Genomic DNA, 22,294 nt, shown 5'->3' with positions numbered 1-22,294 from the left:
TCAAATGTATGATCAGTGTTCAGGTATCGTAGCCGGTTTTATGACTGGGACAATGAGGGTTTGCTGTCTGTTAACACCACATATATTAGCTTCTAGGTACAGATAGCTGTATACATATTTCCAGGTTTTGTCTAAATTATACACAGCACACTTATTAATAAATAATAAAAAAATGAATAAATAAGCAATCACAAATTCTCAAAGATGCATTTTATCCATTAATAACCTTGCATGCAAATTTTTCTTACAAGAAAGACAAGTACTGAATTAACACTAATTCAATGATGACAGAAAAAATAATCACTGAGGATGAGGATCAGACACTATGACTAATTGTGGGGACATTTTGATATTGGAATTGTGGGTAGACTTGAACATGTGATATTTTTTATACACAAAACGGAAAAAAATACACAGTCTAGATACTTTAGGTAGAAATGCACCAACCACACATCTCTTGTAAACAATAAAAGAAAAATAAAACATAAATACACAAAGTGTACGAAAGGGTTCCTGATCAGAGTTCAGGTGTCGGAGCCGGTTTTGTGAGACAAAATCAGGTTGATACCCCACTAACAAAGACATTGGCTTCTAGCTACACACAGCTGCTTATACTTCACTGTTGCTGGAACAAACCCTCATGTCTCCAAACTTTTGCAGGAGATGGAAAAAACCTACTTTATTTTTAATGTAAGTCCATGGAACCAGAGTTTTTTCCAACTCATTTTGGGCTGTTTATTTTGGTCCATTCATCATGAAATTTATACACAATGTAAAGGGCCATAGATATTGTCAAATTATGTTAAAAACTGAAAAACGTCAAAAATGGAAATTCAAAGTTTTTGTCCGACAGCAGTGAGATATTTCCAAGGTTTTGTCTACATGATACACACACAGTATACCCAATAATCAACTACTAGGATCTGCAATTACTTACAAATTCTCAATAATACATATTTATCCTTTATTACCATTGCATGCAAAGAATGAAAAGCTAAAGCTAATTCTGATCATTATTGAAATTGTCAGACACAAATATCCAATATAGATGCACATATCTACCAAAGCCTATAAACATTTAGAAAGTGTAGAAATTGGGATTAACACTCAAAAAACATGGTTCTTCAAGGGTTCTTTAGTAAAGGCAATGGTTCTATTTAGTTTGATATTGAACCATTTGCATGCTTAAGCGCTTCTTCAGATTGATGGAGAAACTGTTGTATTTAGTTCTATATAAAAGCCTTTAAAAATTAGTACATTAATTAGACACAGCACTAAAAAGGGTCCTGCTAGTGCTACAATATCTAACATATATCAATAGAAGAATCATTCATTGCTATACAGAACCATTTTGGAGAAGGTTCTATATACAACACACTCATCAATCTGAAGAACCATTTAACCATGCCAAGAACCGATTAAGTACACATTTACATAAAAAAGATGATTCTTCATTTTCTAACATGACGGAAATCTGTGAAAGACTGTGGAAAATGAAATCAGCATAAGTAATTGAGATGATTAGCTGATTAGGCGACGATTTTAGTATTCAGACACCGGCGTTTTGAAAGACCTTAAACCGAGTACTCATGCACATCCCTAATACTGTCTACTTCAGACTACGCTACACTGCCACAAGCTCAAAATCAGATATGAATATGTGTGGAAAAAGTGAAATGTATGAGACACCAGTGAGCAGAGTTTAGGTGTCCTTGGACTTAAATACTAAACCACCATGTGCAACACAAGCAAGTGAGGAGCTGAAGAGGTGTTTTGTCCCTTCACAAGCCTCTCCCAGGAGATCTCCCTGTGGGAGGACTTCACACGTTACTGTGGAGGGCGAATGAGGGTCACAGAGGCCCTCTGAGCTGCTTCAGGGCTAGCCAGCTCTACCAAGCGTCAGAGTGAATTCTCATCAGTCATGTTCATCCCCATCTCCACGTGAAGAGCAGGAATCCAACACGGGGTTCATATTCACCAGTATGCTGCTTTCACAAGCATTTACATTAATGCTAAACAATGTGGTCAGAGAACGAAAGCCAGAGTCTACTGCTCTGTGTTATGGCCATGAATAACTTTGTGCTCATATTGCTCATAGAGCTCTTATTGCAGACTTCTGCGTTACCAGTATCGCAAAGGTAAACACTGACCTAACAAATGATACGCTATATTATCCAAAAGTATGTAGACGAACTGGTTTCTTCTGAAATGAAGGGTATTAATAGTGAGTTTGTCTTCATTTGCTGCAGTAAGTGCCTCTACCCTTCTGGAAAGGCTTTGCACTAGATGTTACAATATTGCTATGAAGATCTGGTTGAGCATTTGTAAGGTCCAGAACTGATGTTGGATGATGAGTTCTGATCGAAAATGAATTACAGCAAATTACAAGCCCATCAAGTTTCAGTCCACATCTTCTGGTGTTTGTTTATTCACTGGTTTTCCCAGCTGCGTAGCAGACTAAGATTAATGACAGCGTCTACCTGAAACGGAGAACGTCTGGATGGAGCTGCTAAGCTCTCCAAGTGCATCTGAAGTAATTTAGAATGCAAACAAACAAACAGTGCAAGTTGAAAAAAAAATCTGCAGCTTAATTGCAGTTTGAGACCAGTGATGTTAGCAGAATCTGCTCTGGCAGATCCGAACAGCCGGTGGGTTTTATAGAACGCAGCACAATAAAGGGAAAAAAGTGCAGAAAGGCTGAGAGCTCAGTGCAGAAGAGCAAGAATCAGCACAGATTTCCTGCCAGCACGCAAGCTGCGCAGCTGGAAACAAGTACAGTTCTTTTTTTTTTCGCCGACTCTAAAGCTATTGCTGAAAACCTGAATATTGTATTACAGAGCATGAAGTTATGGATCATCATCATCGTCGTCCAAACTGACCTTGAAATACAACATAGTTTGCTGAAATAACACAGCATTTGCTTCTGCCATCTTCAAATACTCCCTCTACTAATAGTCTTTTCTTCCTTCTTCCTCAAATCCATAAAACTTGTCCTCACCTGGGGCGTATCCACAGGTAAGTCTGGGCATAGTCCAACTGATCACACGCCCACATAATAAAAGAAGGGAAGGTTATTTACTAAGGTTATTTAAGATAATGAAATTTGATTTGTTGTCTGTGAATGCTTAATTGCCAATGACATCATTTCATTCTTGGCCAAGCTCTGCCTTCTTTTCATAGCCCTCCAATCTTTACTACAGAGATCTGCACAGGACGTTTTTTTTTTTTTCTTAGTCCTCCTCCCAAAAGATTTCAACCAGAGAAAAACTGCACCTCTTATTCCACTCCCACCCTTAACTTTAGAATTTGGTCCCGCTCCCACCCACATACCTGTATAACTTTTTCATTTGCATTAGTCACGATTGAAAATGACTGCTGTAGGTCAGACTCGCCTTTATTGAAAGCACTTTCCACCGCTGCAGCCTTCTAACAGTCTGAAGGCTCTGCCATTTCTGTAGCCTACAAGAAAGCAATTCACATGATTCAAAAAATCTGTTTAGGAGATTATATTATTAAGTGATTGCTAGAATTTTACTTAGGCCTTTTGTCCATTTGCAGGATTCTACACATATGAGTTGTTCCACTCCCACCTGTACTTGGCTGGTTAGCTGTCCACTCCCAAATGTGATGAGGCCAGTAATATTAGCTGAGGTAATCAACAATTAACATTTGTGTGCTTAACTTCAAGAACTGAAAGAGTTTCAAACACTTATTTAAAAATGGTTTAATCACTGGCAGCATGCAGGGAGCTTTTATTTTGTTATTTTTGGAGATGGAGTGCACAAACAAGGCTGAAGCTGAACGGCTGATGGGATGCTTTATGATAGCAGTATCCTGAGGTGCACATCGCTATCTTTCTCCACACATCAAACTCAGCCATAGCCTCTGGATTAGAAGATGCCAGAAAGAAAACAGTTGCTCCTTTGGAGGTCATGTAACTCAATCAGACCACAGTCTGAGAGATTCTTCTTACACATGTAGCTGTTAACCTAATTAAAACCCCTAAAAACTCAAAAGTATTATATGCACTCCACTAGACCTCAGCCAGATCTTACTCAATTTCTGCATAACTCAGTGCTGATGTACACAGAGTGATTCAGAGTGGTTTGGTGTGAAATGGTTCAGATTTCTTTATAGTGGTGGTGATAGGAACCGTGGATCTCCATGTTGACAACACAAGTATAGACGTTTAATTTTCTACCCAAAGCTAAAAGTGAACCTTCACATGTCTTCTGAGTTTTATGTGGAATGTTGATGATGGTAAAATAGTGGAAAATTTTCCTTGGGGACAATTTTGCCCTAAAACACCCTGCATGTATCCCTCCACCATGAATGGATCTTAAGGCCAAAATCAAAATTGGAGCTGGACGTCTGATTCTCTTCACCATCACTGTGAACAATTCTTACTCCAGAACAGAGCATTTCACACCAAGCCACTTTAAATGACTTTGTTTACATCTTGACCACGTAATTATGCAGAAATTTTGATAAATCGGTGGAACCCCTTTAAGGGCCTGTATCTATACTGATAATGTGAAGCAATCCCATAAAAAGTGCTGTGATTAGCTAAAGGCCTGATTTACATATGGTAAGGGACCCATTTGTAAATCGCAGTTGCTTGTGACATCAGTATCGCAAAGGCCAGCATCACATAGCCCAATATCAGTCATTCCTTTGATGTTCGGTCAAAGCCACTGGGCGCACTGCACAGAGATGGGAGTTGACCTGTTATGTAACTCTGGCGGTCCGTGCATGATTCAGTCTGCAGCTTTCACTACAGCTGAGCAGCTCTGCTGGTTCACAAAGCTTCTGCTGGACGCTCTCTCCCAGCCGTCTGATCTGACCGGATCTGGACAGACAAGCTGTTTCATTCTCCTGACAGGACACGACTCATTACAGAAACTTTTGGTCGGTTGTGTTGGCTGAGGGCAGGATATAAATACGCCCAGATTAGAGAATGACCTCCAGGCACCCATCTGAGACTAATTCTCTTTTACTAACCTGGAGCTCGGGAGGCTGCACAGGCCCATGCTACGGACAGTGTTAATGGTCAAACATGAGAACTGGAAGATAATTCAGTTATTGCTTTCCATCTTTATGACTGTGAGGTGACATAACAGTGTTTATATAAACTTTTTCCCCCTACCTGGATTACTCAGGTAAGAAGGTAATAGTTTTAGCTTCTTAATGGCTTAAAGTGAAGGTGTATTAATAGACAGCTGGTTAAAATTACATCACTCAGTGATACTACTTGACTTTTACAGTTTAAAAGTGTAACACCTCTGGTCAAACCATGCTTTGTTTGTTTTCCAAGTTACACTCTTCTATGGTACAAAATGTGCCATAACTTATGTACAGGCCACATTTTATTTTTCCCCCAATATACATAATCTTGCTGTAAAATGTGCGTCTCATGTAGAAGAAATAAAAAAAAAAAAAAAAAAAAAAAAAAGTACTCTTATTGGGGGTGCTCAAACTTTTGCATGTCCACTTAAGGGCCTACATCCTACATTTCTTGTTTTTTTTCTTTTAACTTTTGCAGGGGTGATGTTTGTGAAGGTTGTATTATATACTAATATTAGTCATAATGCATATTTGCATGACTGTGTTCTAATAGAAATGTTTGTTACTGTGCCTTTCAGATAGATGCATGTAAATTAGCCTCATTCAAAATGCAGTCGAGGTTGAAACATTTCTTATAACTTCAGTGTGTATAGACAGGAAACTATAATATTTGTTTTTGTGACATCACAAGATCAAGTCTAACCAATTCAGGTTACCTATATGGGCTGTACAGACTGTGGAGTGAACTGTATGCACACACACACACACACACACACACACACACACACACACACACTTTCTAAGCCGCTTCTCCCTCAGGGTCAAGGGGGAGGGTGCTGGAGCCTATCCCAGTGGTCATTGGGCGGAAGGCAGGATACACCCTGGACAAGTCGCCAGTCCATCGCAGGGCAGACAGACAGACATACACACATCACACACACACACCCCTAGGGGCAATGTAGCATGTCCAATTGGCCTAACTGCATGTCTTTGGACTGTGGGGGGAAACCGGAGAACCCGGAGGAAACCCACACAGACACGGGGAGAACACACAAACTCCACACAGAGAGGACTCCGGTCACCTGGCCGGGGAATCAAACCCAGACCCCCCTTGCTGTGAGGCGACAGTGCTACCCACCACACCACCGTGGGTGAACTGTACACCATTTTAATCCAATTTTATTTAAAAGATAATAATAAATAAGAAATTTTAATAGTTTTTCCATGATACAGCCTCTTTAATAAAAAAGGCTTTTATGACATTTCCACATTTATAAAACTGACTGCACTGTCTACACTACAGATATGCAAACAAATTCTTTCCCAACAAACCAGGATTCACTGTTTTTAGTAGATTAAACCAAGGAAGCTCATAGTGCAGCCTTTACTATAAAATACTGCTAGGCTCAGGCATTCAGCAACACTGAAAAGAAAAAGAAAGAAAAAAAATGCAAAGAAAAAGCAAGTAGTGTAACCTTGAAAAGAAAGATATCATTTACATTACGAGTCTTATGTCTGTAAAGGATGGAAATAAAAATGTATGTTTTTCTATTATGCTTTTTAACACTTCTACTGCATTTTCACCTCTGTCAGCCATAAATACCATTAATTTTTTTCTTGCTTCAGGCTTGAACACTGAACACAGAGTGCCAAACTGCAAGTCAGCTGTACTTGTACTGTTTTGTGCACAACATGTGTTTGGTGTTTGGCTGCTTCTGATTGGTCCAAAAAATCTCCAAGCAGTTCATGAGTTCTGTGTTACTAGGTTAAATTTAAAGCTTAAAACTTGTTAAGGCAACATGATAATGTGGACAGACAGATGATAATGTGAGAGCGGATTTGGTCATACCCTTTGTGATTTCGATATATAAATATGATTATGGTTATTTTTCATAGGTGCAGAATTAAAGATCCTTTTGTGTCTTTACAGTTGGCAGTACTGATGCATGCGCCCAGTCTGGAGCCATGTAAGGATCTCCTAGAATCAAATAACTGTCAGTCAACTAATGCAGAACACACTCAAAAAGCCTGACTGTATAATGCTGATGGCAGCAAGTGTGTTTAAGCTTGTATATGGCAGCTAAACAGACCAGTATCTTTCACCAGTCTGTCAGCAAAGCACAAAAGATAAACCTGTATCTCTTATAGCTAAGGTCATAGACAATCGTCCGTCTTGCGGTTTTAGTTCACCACTGTTTCACATACTCCTTTTTTTTTAATGCTTTGAGACTGAAATCGTGCTGAAATTGTTGCACTCAGAAGTGCTACTGCTGAGAATAATTGGGTCTATATTGTTCGTTTATAGGACTGGGCAATACGCCAATAGATAATATCACCACAATAAATTATATCTTACAAATGTTTCTTCAGACTGTCTATCTATTTGCAAAATATTGAATAATAATTATGGTATTCAGTTTTTGATCACTTTTTAAAATTTTATTTTAAACAGCACTATTGTTTTTTGTCACTGCTCCAACGGAGCACACACACACACACACACCCATTTTCTAAACCGCTTATCCTTCTGGGTCGTGGAGGGAGCTGAAGCCCCTCCCAACAGTCATTGGGCGGAAGGAAGGAAACACCCTGGACAGGTTCTTAGTCCATCACAGGTAGACAGACTCATATATTCACAATCACATCTTTGGACTGTGGGAGGAACCAAGTGATCATATGTCTAAATATAGAAATATTGTGATACTGTATTGTATACATTTTGTGAAGTATCGTGATATTATATATTGACCATATTGCCCGCCTTTATTCGTTTATATTGTCTATTCCTGTACTTGTTACACAACAACAATGGTGACCTTAACTTTTATACAAAATTTGATAATAACACATAGATCTTACAATAAAAAATAGATTTTTATAATATATACATAAATAAATGACATGTCGTCACTGGCTAGTACTGTACTACCACTTCCAAATAACTGTGGCATTGTCTTAATGACAGGGCCGACGCTCAGGTGGATGCACCACTTCTTTTGAAAGAACAAAAGTTCCAGAACATCCTTTTACCCACAGAGAACCATTTGTTTTTATTATGTCATTTGATAATGTGACATTGCAATATTTCCCAAAAATGTCAATGACAGTTTTAAAACTTTTAAAATGGTAGTTTCATTTTATTTCTACTGTGAGTAGAACGTACTATAAATGTGCTCTGAATTAATATATTATTCTGTAAAGAGATCAGAATCAGTGTAACTGATTGTTAATTTTATCAGTATCTTCAGTCAAACCATTTTGCAGTGTATTATCAATTTCATGGAGAATAGACTTGCACAATATCAGAATCACAGCTGGTTTGGCAGATATTCGCTTTAAAAATACATATCAGTATCAGACAAATGTTTAGATGTGGCCCATATTTCACACTAAAGTGTGATGTATTTATTGAACTCCAGGAGAGCAGATTGTTTAGGTGGGTGTCTGCACTAACATGTCTGCACTTTATTCATTTTGCTTCACTTTAGCCCATAATTAAATGCACTCTCTCTATGTAATGCTGATCCAGATAGATCTAGTCCCAATTTCTACATCCTATGAATGTTTTTGCATCAGCAAATATGTAAATGAAAAATAACAGATAATAACAATCAGCCCACAACTCCCCTTTGGGTGCACCGCTAATAGAAAAGACTGATTTCACAGAGTTGTGATATGATTTTTTGACATTTTTTATCTATATCTGTCTAAGAACTTCAATTACATCACATCACTGTAACATCCAAGGTTCAGATTATTTGTTTACTTTCATAAAATATGCATGAACCCTTTTTTTTTCTTCCTAACAAAGCAGTCTTCTTCTCTGTTATCTGATAGCTGGTACAGATCGATGGCGAGAGTAGCTGAATTTCCTGCTCTGTTCCTCTTTGCTCGTCAAACTGATGGCCTGCAGGACACAGGATGAGTAAAACAACCTTCGGAGGAGTGCGACACAGTATTCTAGCCTAGGGAAAAAAAAAATCTAGCTCACCTAGACCCTCCCCCCCCACCCCCCCCCGTCAACTGTGGAGAGAACCAGTCCAGAGGACTGTCCCTAAAGCAATATCTTCCAACTGACAAAGCACAGCAGTTACTCCCATGAGTGCTTGCAAAGGAAAGCGGGCGGGAAATATGCAGACTGCATTCTAAGCAAATGTCATGCTTGTTGCATTTGTGTGCATTTAACCCAACAGGAGCAACTTTGACAACCTTTAATCTCCATCTGGTGTAACTATTTCAGCACATTTTTAAAGTTCTCTTCTTTAAATGGCCCATATACCATGTTTTTATTTACCAAAAACATTTATTAGTCATTTTCACATAAACACTTTCCAACCTCTCATCATCCTTTTGAAATAAACAGGCAGTTTTTTGTTACTGTTACCTTTAAGATTGATGTGTAAATGAGCTCTGTTCTGATTGGCTTCTTGGGCTGAAACACTCCTTATTACTTCATGGTGAACGGGTGGGGCTAAATTGCTGTTGGCTGCATAAGCAGTTAATCTGCATACGGGTTGATTTTTGTGACAGAATCACAGAAAATGTGAATTCAAAGCAGATTAGTTTCCATATATGGACTAGGAAGTGAATGGTACATTTTGACAATTTGAACAAAACGTTTATGTATTACATTAACTCATTTAAAAAAGGGAGGAAAAATGTTTTCCATAGTATCAACCCTTTAAATCAGTTAAGCTTTTGTCAGTGCACTAATTGCATTTCTTTACTTGTACTAGTTATTTATAGTGATGAATAAATACAATACAGTGTTTTCACACTCACAGTCATGTGCATGATTAGTTACTCAAATCATTAAAATTTATTTTTCAAAATTTCCTCATAATTAAACAGCGGAGATGTAAACAAAGTCATTCAGAGTGGTTTGGTGTGAAACGCTCTGTTCTAGAGAAACTTGCTCAAAATTGTTCACAGTGGTGGTGACAGGAACCAGACATCCACCTCTAAAAGATAAAACATTTTTATGTGAAAGGGTTATGAGTGCACTGCCTGATGTCTGAGACATTGTTTTAAGACAGCTTTGAGAAGACTTTTCTGAAGAACGCAATAGTTTCCTACTTCCATATTCCAGGTGGCTGCTTTCTCTGCCCATGGACCAGCATGAGCCTCAGGGTTACATTAGAAGAGGCTTGTCAAGCACTGCTGACAAACAGGTGGGGCTAGAACTGAGGGTGGAGGGATACATGCAGGGCGTTGTGAAGCAAAACAGTCCTTAAAGAAAACTTATTTTTTCAGATTTTCCACTATTTTACCGTCATCAACATTCCACATAAACCTCACTGGTTCACTGGTAGTTTTGGATAGTACATAAAATGTCTATAGTTGTGTTGTGTAGGCGACCCCTGGTTCCTATCACCACCACTGTAAAGAAGTCTCTGCAATCAACCATTTCACAACCAGCGTTAAATGATCTGTTAGTGTCTCAAACGATCCCCTTTAAATGATCTGTTAGTGGGACGCTAGCTGGTGATGCCATAAATAAGTCAGTTGCTCAGTTAAAGCATTTAATAACCATTTGTCACCTCCATAAAGACCGAATACAACAGCTTTGAACCCTTCCAGTCACTTATCTGTCACAGAATGACAAGATGTCAGCACAGCAGTGATTTCTCATCTTTCTGGTAACTACAGAATTTTCCAGAAACCTTCACCTGCAGAGTTATGTCTAGTCACTCTGATATTCCTTACTAAGGCTGCCTTAAATAGCCTCAACCCAGTCACACACTGATGCTGTTGTGAACTGCTTGCTGATGGGAGAGAGTGTTGAAATGCCACGTACAGAATGACGACAGACATATCGAGGTGTGTTTCAGAGAAGGCCTAGGGCTACTGCCTGCCAAAACCCTTTTTCCAAGGCACACCAACATTATCGGTCAATAAATGACCAAGATTTCAGCACAGCAACTTGCTGCTGGGTATTTACTGTAGTACTAAGCACAGGGTCAAGCATCAGGCAAAGAAGGAATCAAATGTACTCAGTGCATTAGCAGTACTGCTGTGCGCTTTGTACTCTGTGTCATTATAGGCATAGTTATCATTCTCCTGAAGTGGCGTAATCAAGCCTGCAGGGTTTGTCCCCTACAAATATTGCACTGGCAGCTTCAGTCTTGAGAAAGAGAGTGTAGGTATACTGTCCCCTGTATCCAATCTCAGGTTTCAAAAACATAGTTTTAGACAGAGACATCTTCAAATTTGCTCAGTTTTTGATGAAACTTGATAACATCTGATTTTAACACTGTATGACACAGTGTTAAACACAGATGACATGTGAGCATTGATACAATAACGGGCCAAAGCTTCCTGAGTGATGTGATGTTTTGCTAAAATAATGTCTTAGAAATCTAAAACAGCCTATTTTCTTACACAGTGTTGTAAATATGTATTTTTGTTTAACAAAAAGCAGACTTACTAAGGATGACTCAGCAATCAGACAATTTATTATTTTGATTTGGGCAGATCTGACCTGTCCAGGGTGTGTCCTGCCTCAAACCCGATGACCTTTGGGATAGACTCCAACACCCCCAGCGACCCAGAAGGAGAAGCTGCTTAGAAGATGTGTGTGTGTGATTTGGGCAGATCTGCATTGTATTTTATGAGGTAAATAACACAAGCCAGGCAATATGAGCACTGTTCTGAATGCTATTGCTGCACTTGTATCAAAACGCTGTAGTATAATTATATGACTCGTATCCATCACCTCCTACTTTCAATGTACCCCTTTACTTGATTCATGTTATTTAAATAAAGAGCTAATTTGTTATTTAGGAATGTAAAATGCCAGTTTTGGCTCATTAAAGAGAAGATCATCTTTTTTATATTGTATTTATACATTTTCGTTGTAGTTTTTATATATTTTAATATATTCAGGAAACTGCAGTGGACAATATGGCAAAAATGCCATAATGCTTAGACATTTTCACAATGCACAGAATGCATCACGATAATTTGACGCAATGCCACTGAAATCTCAATGCTTTTTATTCAACATTTCACATTAAGCAATGAACTACACTCAGATACGACTAATGTTCTCTTTGTAATAAAGCATGCAGTAGGTCTTGCGACAAATATGTCATAGTTTTAATGGGGGTTGGGTCATTAAGAACTCAATATGAGTGTAAAAAAAGTCAAAGATTTTTGGGATCCTGATTGTATTGGGAGAAAAAAAAAACCTATAGGATTTTATTTTGACCAGGGAAATGCTACTTTTGTCCTTTAATGAGGCCTGAAATGGGTGATTCAGAGATGTAAAGGCAAAAAGTGTGCAGTAACCATGCAAAGGCATGACTATCATATATCCATACTTAAGAGGAAAAAAATGTGATTGTCCCAAAGAAATAAAGCAGATCTTAATACTGCATTAATGGAGGATCACTGCTTTCTCTAAGGAGAAGAGAGGAGATTAAACATCAGCATTTCATTGTAGGACGTTCTAGTGATGAATGAGAACAGCATGAGTTCTTGCTCTGCACTGACAGACTGCTGAGAGAGCTCTGTGATATAGAATAGAGCTGTAGAATAATATAATGGGATCTTACACATTTCTTATGGAAATTTTATTCAGCTAGGACTGGGGGGAGATGAGTCAGACACTAAAGTGTTCATCCAAACGTGTGATAATATCTTGATTAAAATGAGAAAATCTGAGGGATATTTCTCACGAGCTGAATTTCAGGCTCAGGACTTAACCACGTCTAGGAGAAGTACCGAGATTAGGACACAGAACTACTTCAGAATATTTCTTTCTTCTATATGAGCTACAAAACAAGGACGTGTTTTAAGAAGTACATATAAACATCAATCCTTCCCAGAGCTACTGAAATACTACAAATTACACTGGAATGTCAAGTGACAAATTGTAGTTGGGTTAGAAGTGACCAAAAGCTACATTCTTAAAAAAAGGATGCTTCTTCAAAGGTTCTTTGGTAAAGAGAATGGTTCCCTGAGTTCTATACAGAAGCAGTTCATGTTCTTTTCATGGTGAATTCATTCTTCAGATTGATGGACAATGTGTTGTATATGGTTCTATACAGCACCTTTTCGAAAATGGTGCTGCATATCAGAGGTGGGCGATATATCAAAAATGTTTAAATCATGACATTTCAAGAAATGTTCAAGGTACACAATGTCATTTAACTTTTTTCAGAAACTTGATCAAAGTTTTTATTCCAAAAACTGTGAACACGGTGATTTTTATTCAGTATTTGGCACTAAATCCACTTAAACGGGACACATTTTCTCTATAAAGAAACATGTAGTCAGTCAAGGTTCTACAGGTACGGATATACATATGTTGAGAAAAGTGTACTGTAGTGTGACAACGTCACAATAATGATATATACTGTCATATTGCCCAGACCCACACTCTTAATAAAGATGATTCTTCAAGGGATGAACATCCAAAGAACCATCTGCATGCTTACAGGGTTTTTGCAGGGTGAAATGGTTCTTCAGATTCATGAAGAATGTGTTGTATGTGGTTCTATACGGAACCTTTCTGAAAAGGATTCTACACAGCACCAAAAAGGGTTCTATGTTAGTGTCAAGCGTATAACAACAACCGTTTGCTGCTATATAGAACCATATGCAACACAATCAATCTAAAAAACCATTTAGGCATGCCAATGGTTATATACGGGACATTTGGTTCTAAGTAGAACCATTCCCTTCACTAAAGAACCCTTGAAGAACCATCGTTTTCAAGAGTGAGTGCTGTACTGCCGTGAATGTGAGCGGTTTCGCCTTCGCCCCCCCTCAACGCGGCCAGAGCCACGCTTAACCATGATAGGTCAGAAGTCTGTCAGCAGACATCAGATGACGCCTCTGATTGGTCGGTGGCGAACGGCTTCACACTCAGGCTGAAGCTTTCCGTCTCTACACGCTGGCAGGAATTACAACAGCGTGAAATGTGGCCCAAAAAACCCACCCTAAACCTGCCCGCTCTGTGTGTGTGTGTGTGTGTGTGTGTGTGTGTGTGTGTGTGTATGTATGAGCTCTGGATGACGCACCCTTCAGGAAGCAAACCCGCACGTGCACTTGAATTCTGTCACCAATGAAGATCATTTTTAAGGTAGTACTGCTAGAACTGTTTGATATGTGTTCCTCATTCATAATCACTGGTGAACGAACGCACAGAGGCTGTAAGTGTCTCATCTGTCACAACGAGGCTCATCACGTCACTGGGAGGAGGGGAGAGGAGGGGAGATGCGGGGTGGTGGCGGGGGGCGTCTCTAGCTAGAGCCAAAAAGAGTCTGCCAGATTGTAACAGTTGCACCATTTAAGGTGGAACGGGAAAATTCGAACAAGAAGCTGGCGAATAGGAGGCTGACCACAAGACTCACAACATAAGCTTATATACCAAGACTCTCTCACCTAATCACCACCATCATCATCACCTGATCATCATCTGATCATCTGGTAGTCATCTTCACTGAACAGACCAATGCACAACATTTTTCCCCACTGAAAAAAAAAAAAAAAAAAAAACAAAGGAGCGGACAGGATGCCCCGCGTTGACCCCGAGCACAAGGACAGAAGCAGAACACCACCTTACAATCTGATTAGTGAAGGGAAGCAATGCTGCAAATAGACGAACGCAGGCGATGGACATAATGCAAACAAGGCTGAGGGCACTGGGCGCTGGGGGTAAAACCGAGCATGCGCATTTCACCAGTATAGTGTAGTAACTTTAGTGTTTCGTTCTATTGTGCTTCTAATGGAAATCCAGTTCCCCGTTTACTGCCTGATGCTGGCGACGTTTTCTGATCAGGAGATCCGGGCTGTTAAATGATCCTACCTGCTGCTGGCATTTTCTGAGGTGATTTAGGCTATCAAAGTATCCCACCTACAGTTTTAAGGCTAGAGGCATTATCAGACAGTGACAATGTATCCTACCTACAGCTTTATCCAGAAAGCCACCTATAAATACAGGGCATTTCGACAATGTAGCACAACTCAGAACTGCCCCTCTCATGGGGTAACAGGAAGTGCAAGTGATGGAGAAAGACACAACAGACGCCGGCTTTAGAGGTTTTAGAGTCCGGGAGAGCGCCTGAAGCCCCCTAATCTATTAATCTGGGCTATAGCTCGGGCTAAAACGCCAATACGAGCCGCTCACGGTCGCAGTGCGCTGCGTTAACCTTACCAGTTCTCCTGCATCCATCGGATGGCTTCGTCCTCATTGAACTGTCTCTCGAATTCATACTCGTGCAGAGCCAACACGGACATGATCCACCACTGCCGGGGCTTTGGCCTTCGCTTCGCGACGAAACAGCAGAAAAACGTGGACGCGTGTTTTTTTCAGGTTAGTGAATGTGTATATACGTCTGCGTTTGTCTCTGGTTCAGCTGCAGCCCAGATATTGCATCTCTCTCTCGCGCTGTTCTCGAATGTCAGCTCGTCCGCCCTCTCTCTCTGTCTCCCTCTCTGGGGGAAGAAGCTGGGTCCTAACGCCGCCTCTTTTCTCTCCTCCCTCGGAGGAGGAGCCTGGGCCGACCTTTCGCACAGATTCACCGGCCAAATCATTTTTTAATAGATGCGCGATGCAACTACGGCGCGCGCACGTTTAGTGCTGTGAGAAAAGCTAGAAAGGCTTCATGCATATGCGCGCGAGAGACTGATGCTGCGCTATATAGTCTGGCTAGGCCCACATGATGCTTCCTTTGTCTCCCCCCCACGCATCAGGATAACATCTTAACCTCAGGCTGTAAATAAAGCCCAGCAGCATTCATCTCATCGCAGTAACGGCTCGTGTCCCAGCGCACTGATAGTTTTAATGACATAAATGATGTGCCTTCCACGTGGCATGTTAAATAAGATGTGTCACATGGTCCTCAAGATCTACAGGTCTACTCTCCAATTCCAGCAACAGCCTGCAGCACCTGCTCCAGCTGATGAGCTTCTGAAGAAGGGCTTGAATGGCAGCCGGGTGTCTAAGGTTTTGGCCCAAAACGTATTTTTTAAAGTCTGTTCATGGCTGAGGGTATCTGGTGTAACCTTATTTCTTTCCGATTTGTCACTGTTTCATAGTCATCAACATTACATTTATGGCATTTGGCAGACACTCTTATCCAGAGCGACTTACAGTTTGATCATTTACACAGGTAGGCAAAGGTGGTGTTAGGAGTCTTGCCTAAGGACTCTTATTGGTATAGTGTAGGGTGCTTACCCAAGTGGGGATTGAACCCCAGTCTACAGCGTAGAAGGCAGAGGTGTTACCCACTACACTATCCCAACCATTGACAACATTACATATAAAGACTATGAAAAAAGTTTGCTGGTCATTTTGGACAGTAAGTAAAATAGAAGTATTTGTGTTGCCATTGTGACCCCTGAATCCTATCACATCAAACCATTCTGGATGACTTTATTTATCTCTATTATTAAATTATACAGGAATTACCAGTTGAGTGGGATGCTCTCGGGCAACCAAGGTCACCATGGCCAATGCCAAGCATGGACTAGAGCAATATAACCCCCTTCCCCAGCAGTGGGCTGTGGAGCAGTGGAACTGCGTTCTCTGAAGTGATGGAGCTCTATCCAACACCTTTGAGATCATCAAGAGCAACTGACTAACGCTCTTGTGGCTGCCATCAAATCCTTGCAGCAAGGTTCCAGCATACAGTGTAATGCCTTCCCAGAAAAGTAGAGGCTGTAGTTGCATCAAAGGGGAACAAACTCACTGTTAATACCCTTCATTTCATGAGAAACCCTCTCTCTACAAACCTTTGGCCACCATACTTTATACTGTCTGTTCTCAAGCCAGGAAGCACATCAGCACTTATCTCATTGCAGTAATGGCTTGTGTCAATTTGCATGGCCATCGCATTGTCCATTTCAGTGGCATAAATAATGTGCTTACAATGTGGGATATTAGGTTTGATGGCTATTTGTCCAGAATGTGCCACGTTGCTTCCAGCTTGCATAGTCAGGTATAATGTAATACGTGTTTTAGCATGCCAAGGTCAAGCCTAAGACCACTTTGTCAGGATAATGTCTTTGATCCTATGCATAAATGGACAAAACTAGAGATACAAACACTATAAAGTCAGTGAAATCATCTGTGAATATTACATGATAAAAATCGTTGTATCTAATCTAATAAATAAAATCTAATTTTTCTTTCTCAACATAAGGTTTTATCTTTTATCTTATCATTCATAATCAGTTGTGCAAGAATTGAGCAATCAGGCTACAAACTGACTGAATTGCTTCATTGTGGTAGCAGTCTGGCACCTAGATGAAGTCACATCAGAATCAGAATGTTATTTATATTTATTTATTATATCATGAAAAGTGTTTTAGAGTAAGGTCTGTAAATATTTGGACATTGACAAAGTTGTTATTTTAGCTGTCTACCACAGAATCGAATAATGAATATGAGCTCAGAGTGCACAAAAGTTTCAGCTTTTCTTTGATGGCATTCACATCCAAATCGGGTGAACGGTGTAGGAACTACCAACATTTTCTTAATTCTTAGTCAGGTTTCTTCCCTGGTGATGCTCTGCCAGGCCTTTACTGCAGCAGCCTCCATTGTCTGCTTGTTATTGGGCTGTTTTTACCTTCAGCTTTGCCTTCAGTAATGTGCTCGATTGGATTGCTGTCAGGTGAATGACTTGGTCACTGCAGAACATTCCACTTCTAGATGTAATTAAAGTCTTGCTTTAAAAAAAAGTTGCTATATAAGGTAACATCCTCAGCAGGCTTTGGTTCATCATCTGTCAGCACTGTGAAGAGCTGTCCAGTGAATTCTGAATCATTTGGCTGAATCTGAGCAGATAATACAGCTCTGTACACTTCAGAATTCATCCTGCTGCTTTTGTAAGCAGTCACATTATCAGTAAATACAAGGTTAGCACCACCATTAACAGCCATACATGCCCACAACACTACCTCCACCATGCTGGACAGAGGAGGTGGTATGCTTTTTATGCATCAGGTCATAGTGAAAGTTTATAACGTTCAACATGGCGGGAGCAGAAACTGATCTGCAGAGGAAATGAAGTTTATAGTCTGGTCTTGAAAAGACGGCAGTGAGATGGGCGTCCAACTTATGTGTCTCAGAGCATGACATCTTCCTCTCATCCTTCTTTAATAAGCAGTGATGGGCAGTAACTAAGTAAATGTAATTTTTTACTGTACTTAGGTAGTTTTTCATGTATCTGTACTTTACTGGCGTTTTTCCATTTTGGGCAACTTTTTACTTTCATGCCATTACATTTCAAAGTCAAATATCTTACTTTTTACTAAACTACATTATGTGAAATTCTGTCAATCCTTTTGGTTTATGTGTGTATAAAAATGTAACAAAACAAAAGAAGTGCGAAGCAAGAACACCAATCAGGGTACAGCTCGCACTTTGTTTTGAGCTTGTTTTGACCTGTTGGTCATACCGACCCAGTCAGCACCATAACATTTTGGAAGTGTCTATTCCAACATGATTTAACTAACCCAACTTTGTGTAAATAGACCACACTATAGAAATATGTACACATATGCAGTCGTGACTGACGCGTCTTTTTTCTGAATTTATACAAACACTTTCACTTTATAGTAAATTTGTTTTGGCTAGTTTATGTTTATGAACAGAGGCCTACAGATGCAATGTAATAAAGGATAAGTCATTTGTGATCCTGAGTTTAAAGCAAGTTTTTATTAAAATTAAACTTGTAACTAAGTTGCAAATAAATCTTAAACTGAAACTTTGCTTGTTTGTAAAAAGTGATTCCAGAGCCACTCGGTTCTACCTGATGGAAACTGTTTGCCTGTAGTGATTTGTGCTTATGATAATTTTAATTGACATCAGCATCAGACTAATTAACAACATTCTATTCTAAAAGACTGGTTTATCAAGAGTAACACTTGAATATTTTCAACTAAAATGAGTTGATAAAGCAAGATTCTTGTTACAAATACGCTAATAGGTCATTAAAGTCATAATTAATCTTTTAATACTTTTACTTTTGATACTTCAGTACATTTGAAGGCAAATACTTTTGTACTTTTACTCAAGTGGAGGTCTAAATGGAGGAACTTCTACTTTTACCAGAGTAATACTTTACCTTGGGTAGCTCTACTCAAGTACATGATTTGCGTATTTTGTCCACCACTGTTAATAAGTACATGTGAAGTACGTTTTCCTGAGTCTGACATAATTTTAAAGTAATTAAAAACACAAGCACTGCTCACTGCTGCTCCTCTCACTCTGACTGGACTCACAAGATACCCGTTGTCATGGTAAAGTCTACACAAAGCAGTTCTCCACACATGCTTATCATTTTGGATTGGATTACTTGTGGTACTCTCAAATTAAACAAGAAAGTCTACACTTTAATTACATTTACTCCAACTCCAAAATGTTGTGGTAGACAGCTATGATAATAATAACCTTGTTAATATCCAAATATTTATGGACCTGATTGTATGTAAAGTTAAGTGAGTATTTAGTGGAATGTCAATCCTTTCAACTATGCCTTACATTAAACACAGGCCTTAAAAACAAAATGACATTTCATATTGTGACACAGGTACAAAGACTTTTTATGCGTTGCCTGTTTGATTGATGACCTCAGCCCTGCATAGCTCACTGCGTTTACTTTTGGAGAAGGCATTTGGAAACTGCTGTGGCAATAACTTCACTGATAAAGCTGTTCCCCAAACAATGTACCAATCAGCCAGCATGGCAGAACACACTACATGACACCACAGCATCAGATGTTACTTTTTGAGTCTATTTTAGTTAACGACGAGACTAAACCATTCTGTTCATATAGCGTTATTTGAGAAACCCAGTGGTTGCATCCAAATAACCAATAAAGCACACAATAAAATGTTCAAACACCTAAAGGAGAACGGCACTGTTTTTTCTAAAGTGTGGGTAAATGTTTAAGATGTAAACAAGGTCATTCAGAGTGGTTTGGTGTGAAATGCTCTGTTCTAGAGAAACTTACAGAGTTGCTCACAGTGGTGGTGATAGGAACCAGACATCCACCTCTAAAAGCTCCCTCACAGAAAGTTATTACAAGAAATGGTTATGAATACACTGCCTGATGCCTGAGACATTGTTTTATGATAGTTTTGAGAAGACTTTCATCTAAAATGCATTTTTTAAAATTCATTCATGGTGGAGGGGCACATGCAGGGTGTTGTGAGGCAAAATAGCACCTAAAGTAACCTTATTATTCTAGATTTATTACTATTTTTCTTAACTTGTCCTGCTTACACTGTTATTGCACTGCCTGGTGCAGCCAAGAGGAGGATGGGTTCTTATTTTGAGTTTTGGTTCCTCTCAGTGGTTCTTTCTCATTCTCTCAGGGAATCTTGGTTCTTCTCAGTGGTTCTTCCTCATGCTCTCTGGGAAACTTGGTTCTTCTCAGTGGTTCTTCTTCATGCTGTTAGGGATTGTTTCTCTCAGTGTTGCCCTCAGTGATGCTTATAAGGGGCATGCACCCACGGATCTGGATTAAAGCTGCTTTTTGGATGAAGGATCTAGTTAAAAAACTATAGAAATAAAATTGATAACATCTGAATTAATAATAAGCACTCTGATATGTTGCTGTTCATGCTTTTGCCCCACAGTCTCTGAAACATGCATTCAAACCAACTTTCTACCTGATTTCCATAGTTCAGAATTACCTATGACTTAAACGGTGGTTCTCAACCCAGACTGGTTTTTCAATGAACACCAGTCAGAGCAGAGGTCATTTGCATATCACAGTAAGTAACAAAAACAGCCAGCAGTTTGGAAAATGGCTGTGTAAAAATGAATTATGTTTTTCATACACTGAAAAAGTGCTTTGAATTTACATGAATCATATGTTGGTTGCACATGAGCACAGTTCCTGCCAAAGTACAGAAACGAAAGACAGCAATTGTGTTGATGCATGTTTTATTCATGCGTGTCTGACTGACTCATTTGAATCAGGCTAATATTTTTATCCAGTGTACATAACACCATTCAAACAACAAATTTAGAGGAAGCATGTGAGGCATAAGCCTTTAAAGGGCCCATATTGTGGAAAACTGAGGTTTTCTTATTTTTATGAAATAAAAGTGTTTTATGTAACATGTAAGCATTATTAGTGTTTCAACACCTACCCAGTCCATACATATAGTGGTTGGATAGTGTAGTGGTTAACACCTCTGCCTTCTACACTGTAGACTGGGGTTCAATCCCCATCTGGGCAAGCACCCTGCACTATACCAATAAGAGTCCTTGGGCAAGACTCCTAACACCACCTTGGCCTACCTGTGTAAAATGATCAAACTGTAAGTTGCTCTGGATAAGAGCGTCAGCCAAAATGCCATAAAATGTAAATATATGTAGCTGTAAAAACAGCTTGTTTAAAGTTCAGTGTTTCACCTCAGACTGCTTTTTGAATGAGGTTTCAGACATGCCTCCTGAGATTAAAGCTTCAGCTTCCTCCTCTGGTTTCTGCATTAGCATACAGCTTCCATTGATGAGCCACTCCCTGCTTTGAAGCTAAATATTAAACCTCAAACTCATTTTAAAGGGCTAATTTCATGGAAAACAGTTTCCTGTAGCACATAAAACACTGTTTGACATGCACCCTGCAAACCTCAGTCCATTCAGTGTATATGTAAAAACTAAAAACAGTTCGGAAGTCACTGTTTTTGTGATGCCACTAAATGCAGCACATTTACACATATCTGCTTGTCCAGATCTACAGCAGTTTGTTCCTGCCCACACACACTGAAGGTATAGGGCAGGGCTCCACAGCTGAATTAAATTTTTTGTAAAAATAAAATAATTCTCCTTTGCAGTAAAATAAAACTCTGCTGATCGTTCTAACACAGTTTTAACACCAAATGGTCTTAAACTTCAGAGTTACTGTATATCTGCTAATTCACCCTTTAACTCTGAAGGTTGCCGTACAGACTGCTGGTCACAATAGTAATGCAGAAAACAATCTTACCTAGCTAGTAGCTAATGAGATAGCAAAGAGAAAGATTTAAGATGAACATCAATAATTTGGAGATGAATGGACTTGCATTTTTGAGCACTCACCTGGTTTTCTGGTACGTTGAATCTGCACAGAGAAACTGTCAAACACTAAAAAATGTCAAGATATTCAGATTTTTTTGTTCCACCTTAAATGGTGCCTGAGGTGCAAGAATGTAACCGCTGCACCATTCAAGGTCGAATGGGAAAATCTGAACAACAAGCTGGCGAATGAGAAGCTGACTTCAGCCT

At 39.4% G+C, this 22,294-nt stretch overlaps 1 protein-coding gene across 1 annotated transcript in view; it reads right to left on the bottom strand.

The window, feature by feature from the left end:
- Positions 1-15,509, bottom strand: part of elovl6 (ELOVL fatty acid elongase 6) — a 29,296-nt gene extending 13,787 nt beyond the window's left edge. The window contains exon 1 of the mRNA XM_017693385.2: positions 15,227-15,509. Within this exon, the coding sequence (XP_017548874.1) occupies positions 15,227-15,309 (83 nt within the window). The 5' untranslated portion in view covers positions 15,310-15,509. The remainder of the gene's footprint in view (positions 1-15,226) is intronic.
- Positions 15,510-22,294: the final 6,785 nt, after the last annotated feature.

The sequence above is a fragment of the Pygocentrus nattereri genome, chromosome 8 (assembly GCF_015220715.1).
Source record: "Pygocentrus nattereri isolate fPygNat1 chromosome 8, fPygNat1.pri, whole genome shotgun sequence".
Taxonomy (NCBI): domain Eukaryota; kingdom Metazoa; phylum Chordata; class Actinopteri; order Characiformes; family Serrasalmidae; genus Pygocentrus; species Pygocentrus nattereri.
The sequence above is the reverse complement of the archived record's forward strand: the minus strand, read 5'-3'. Positions and strand labels throughout refer to the sequence as shown.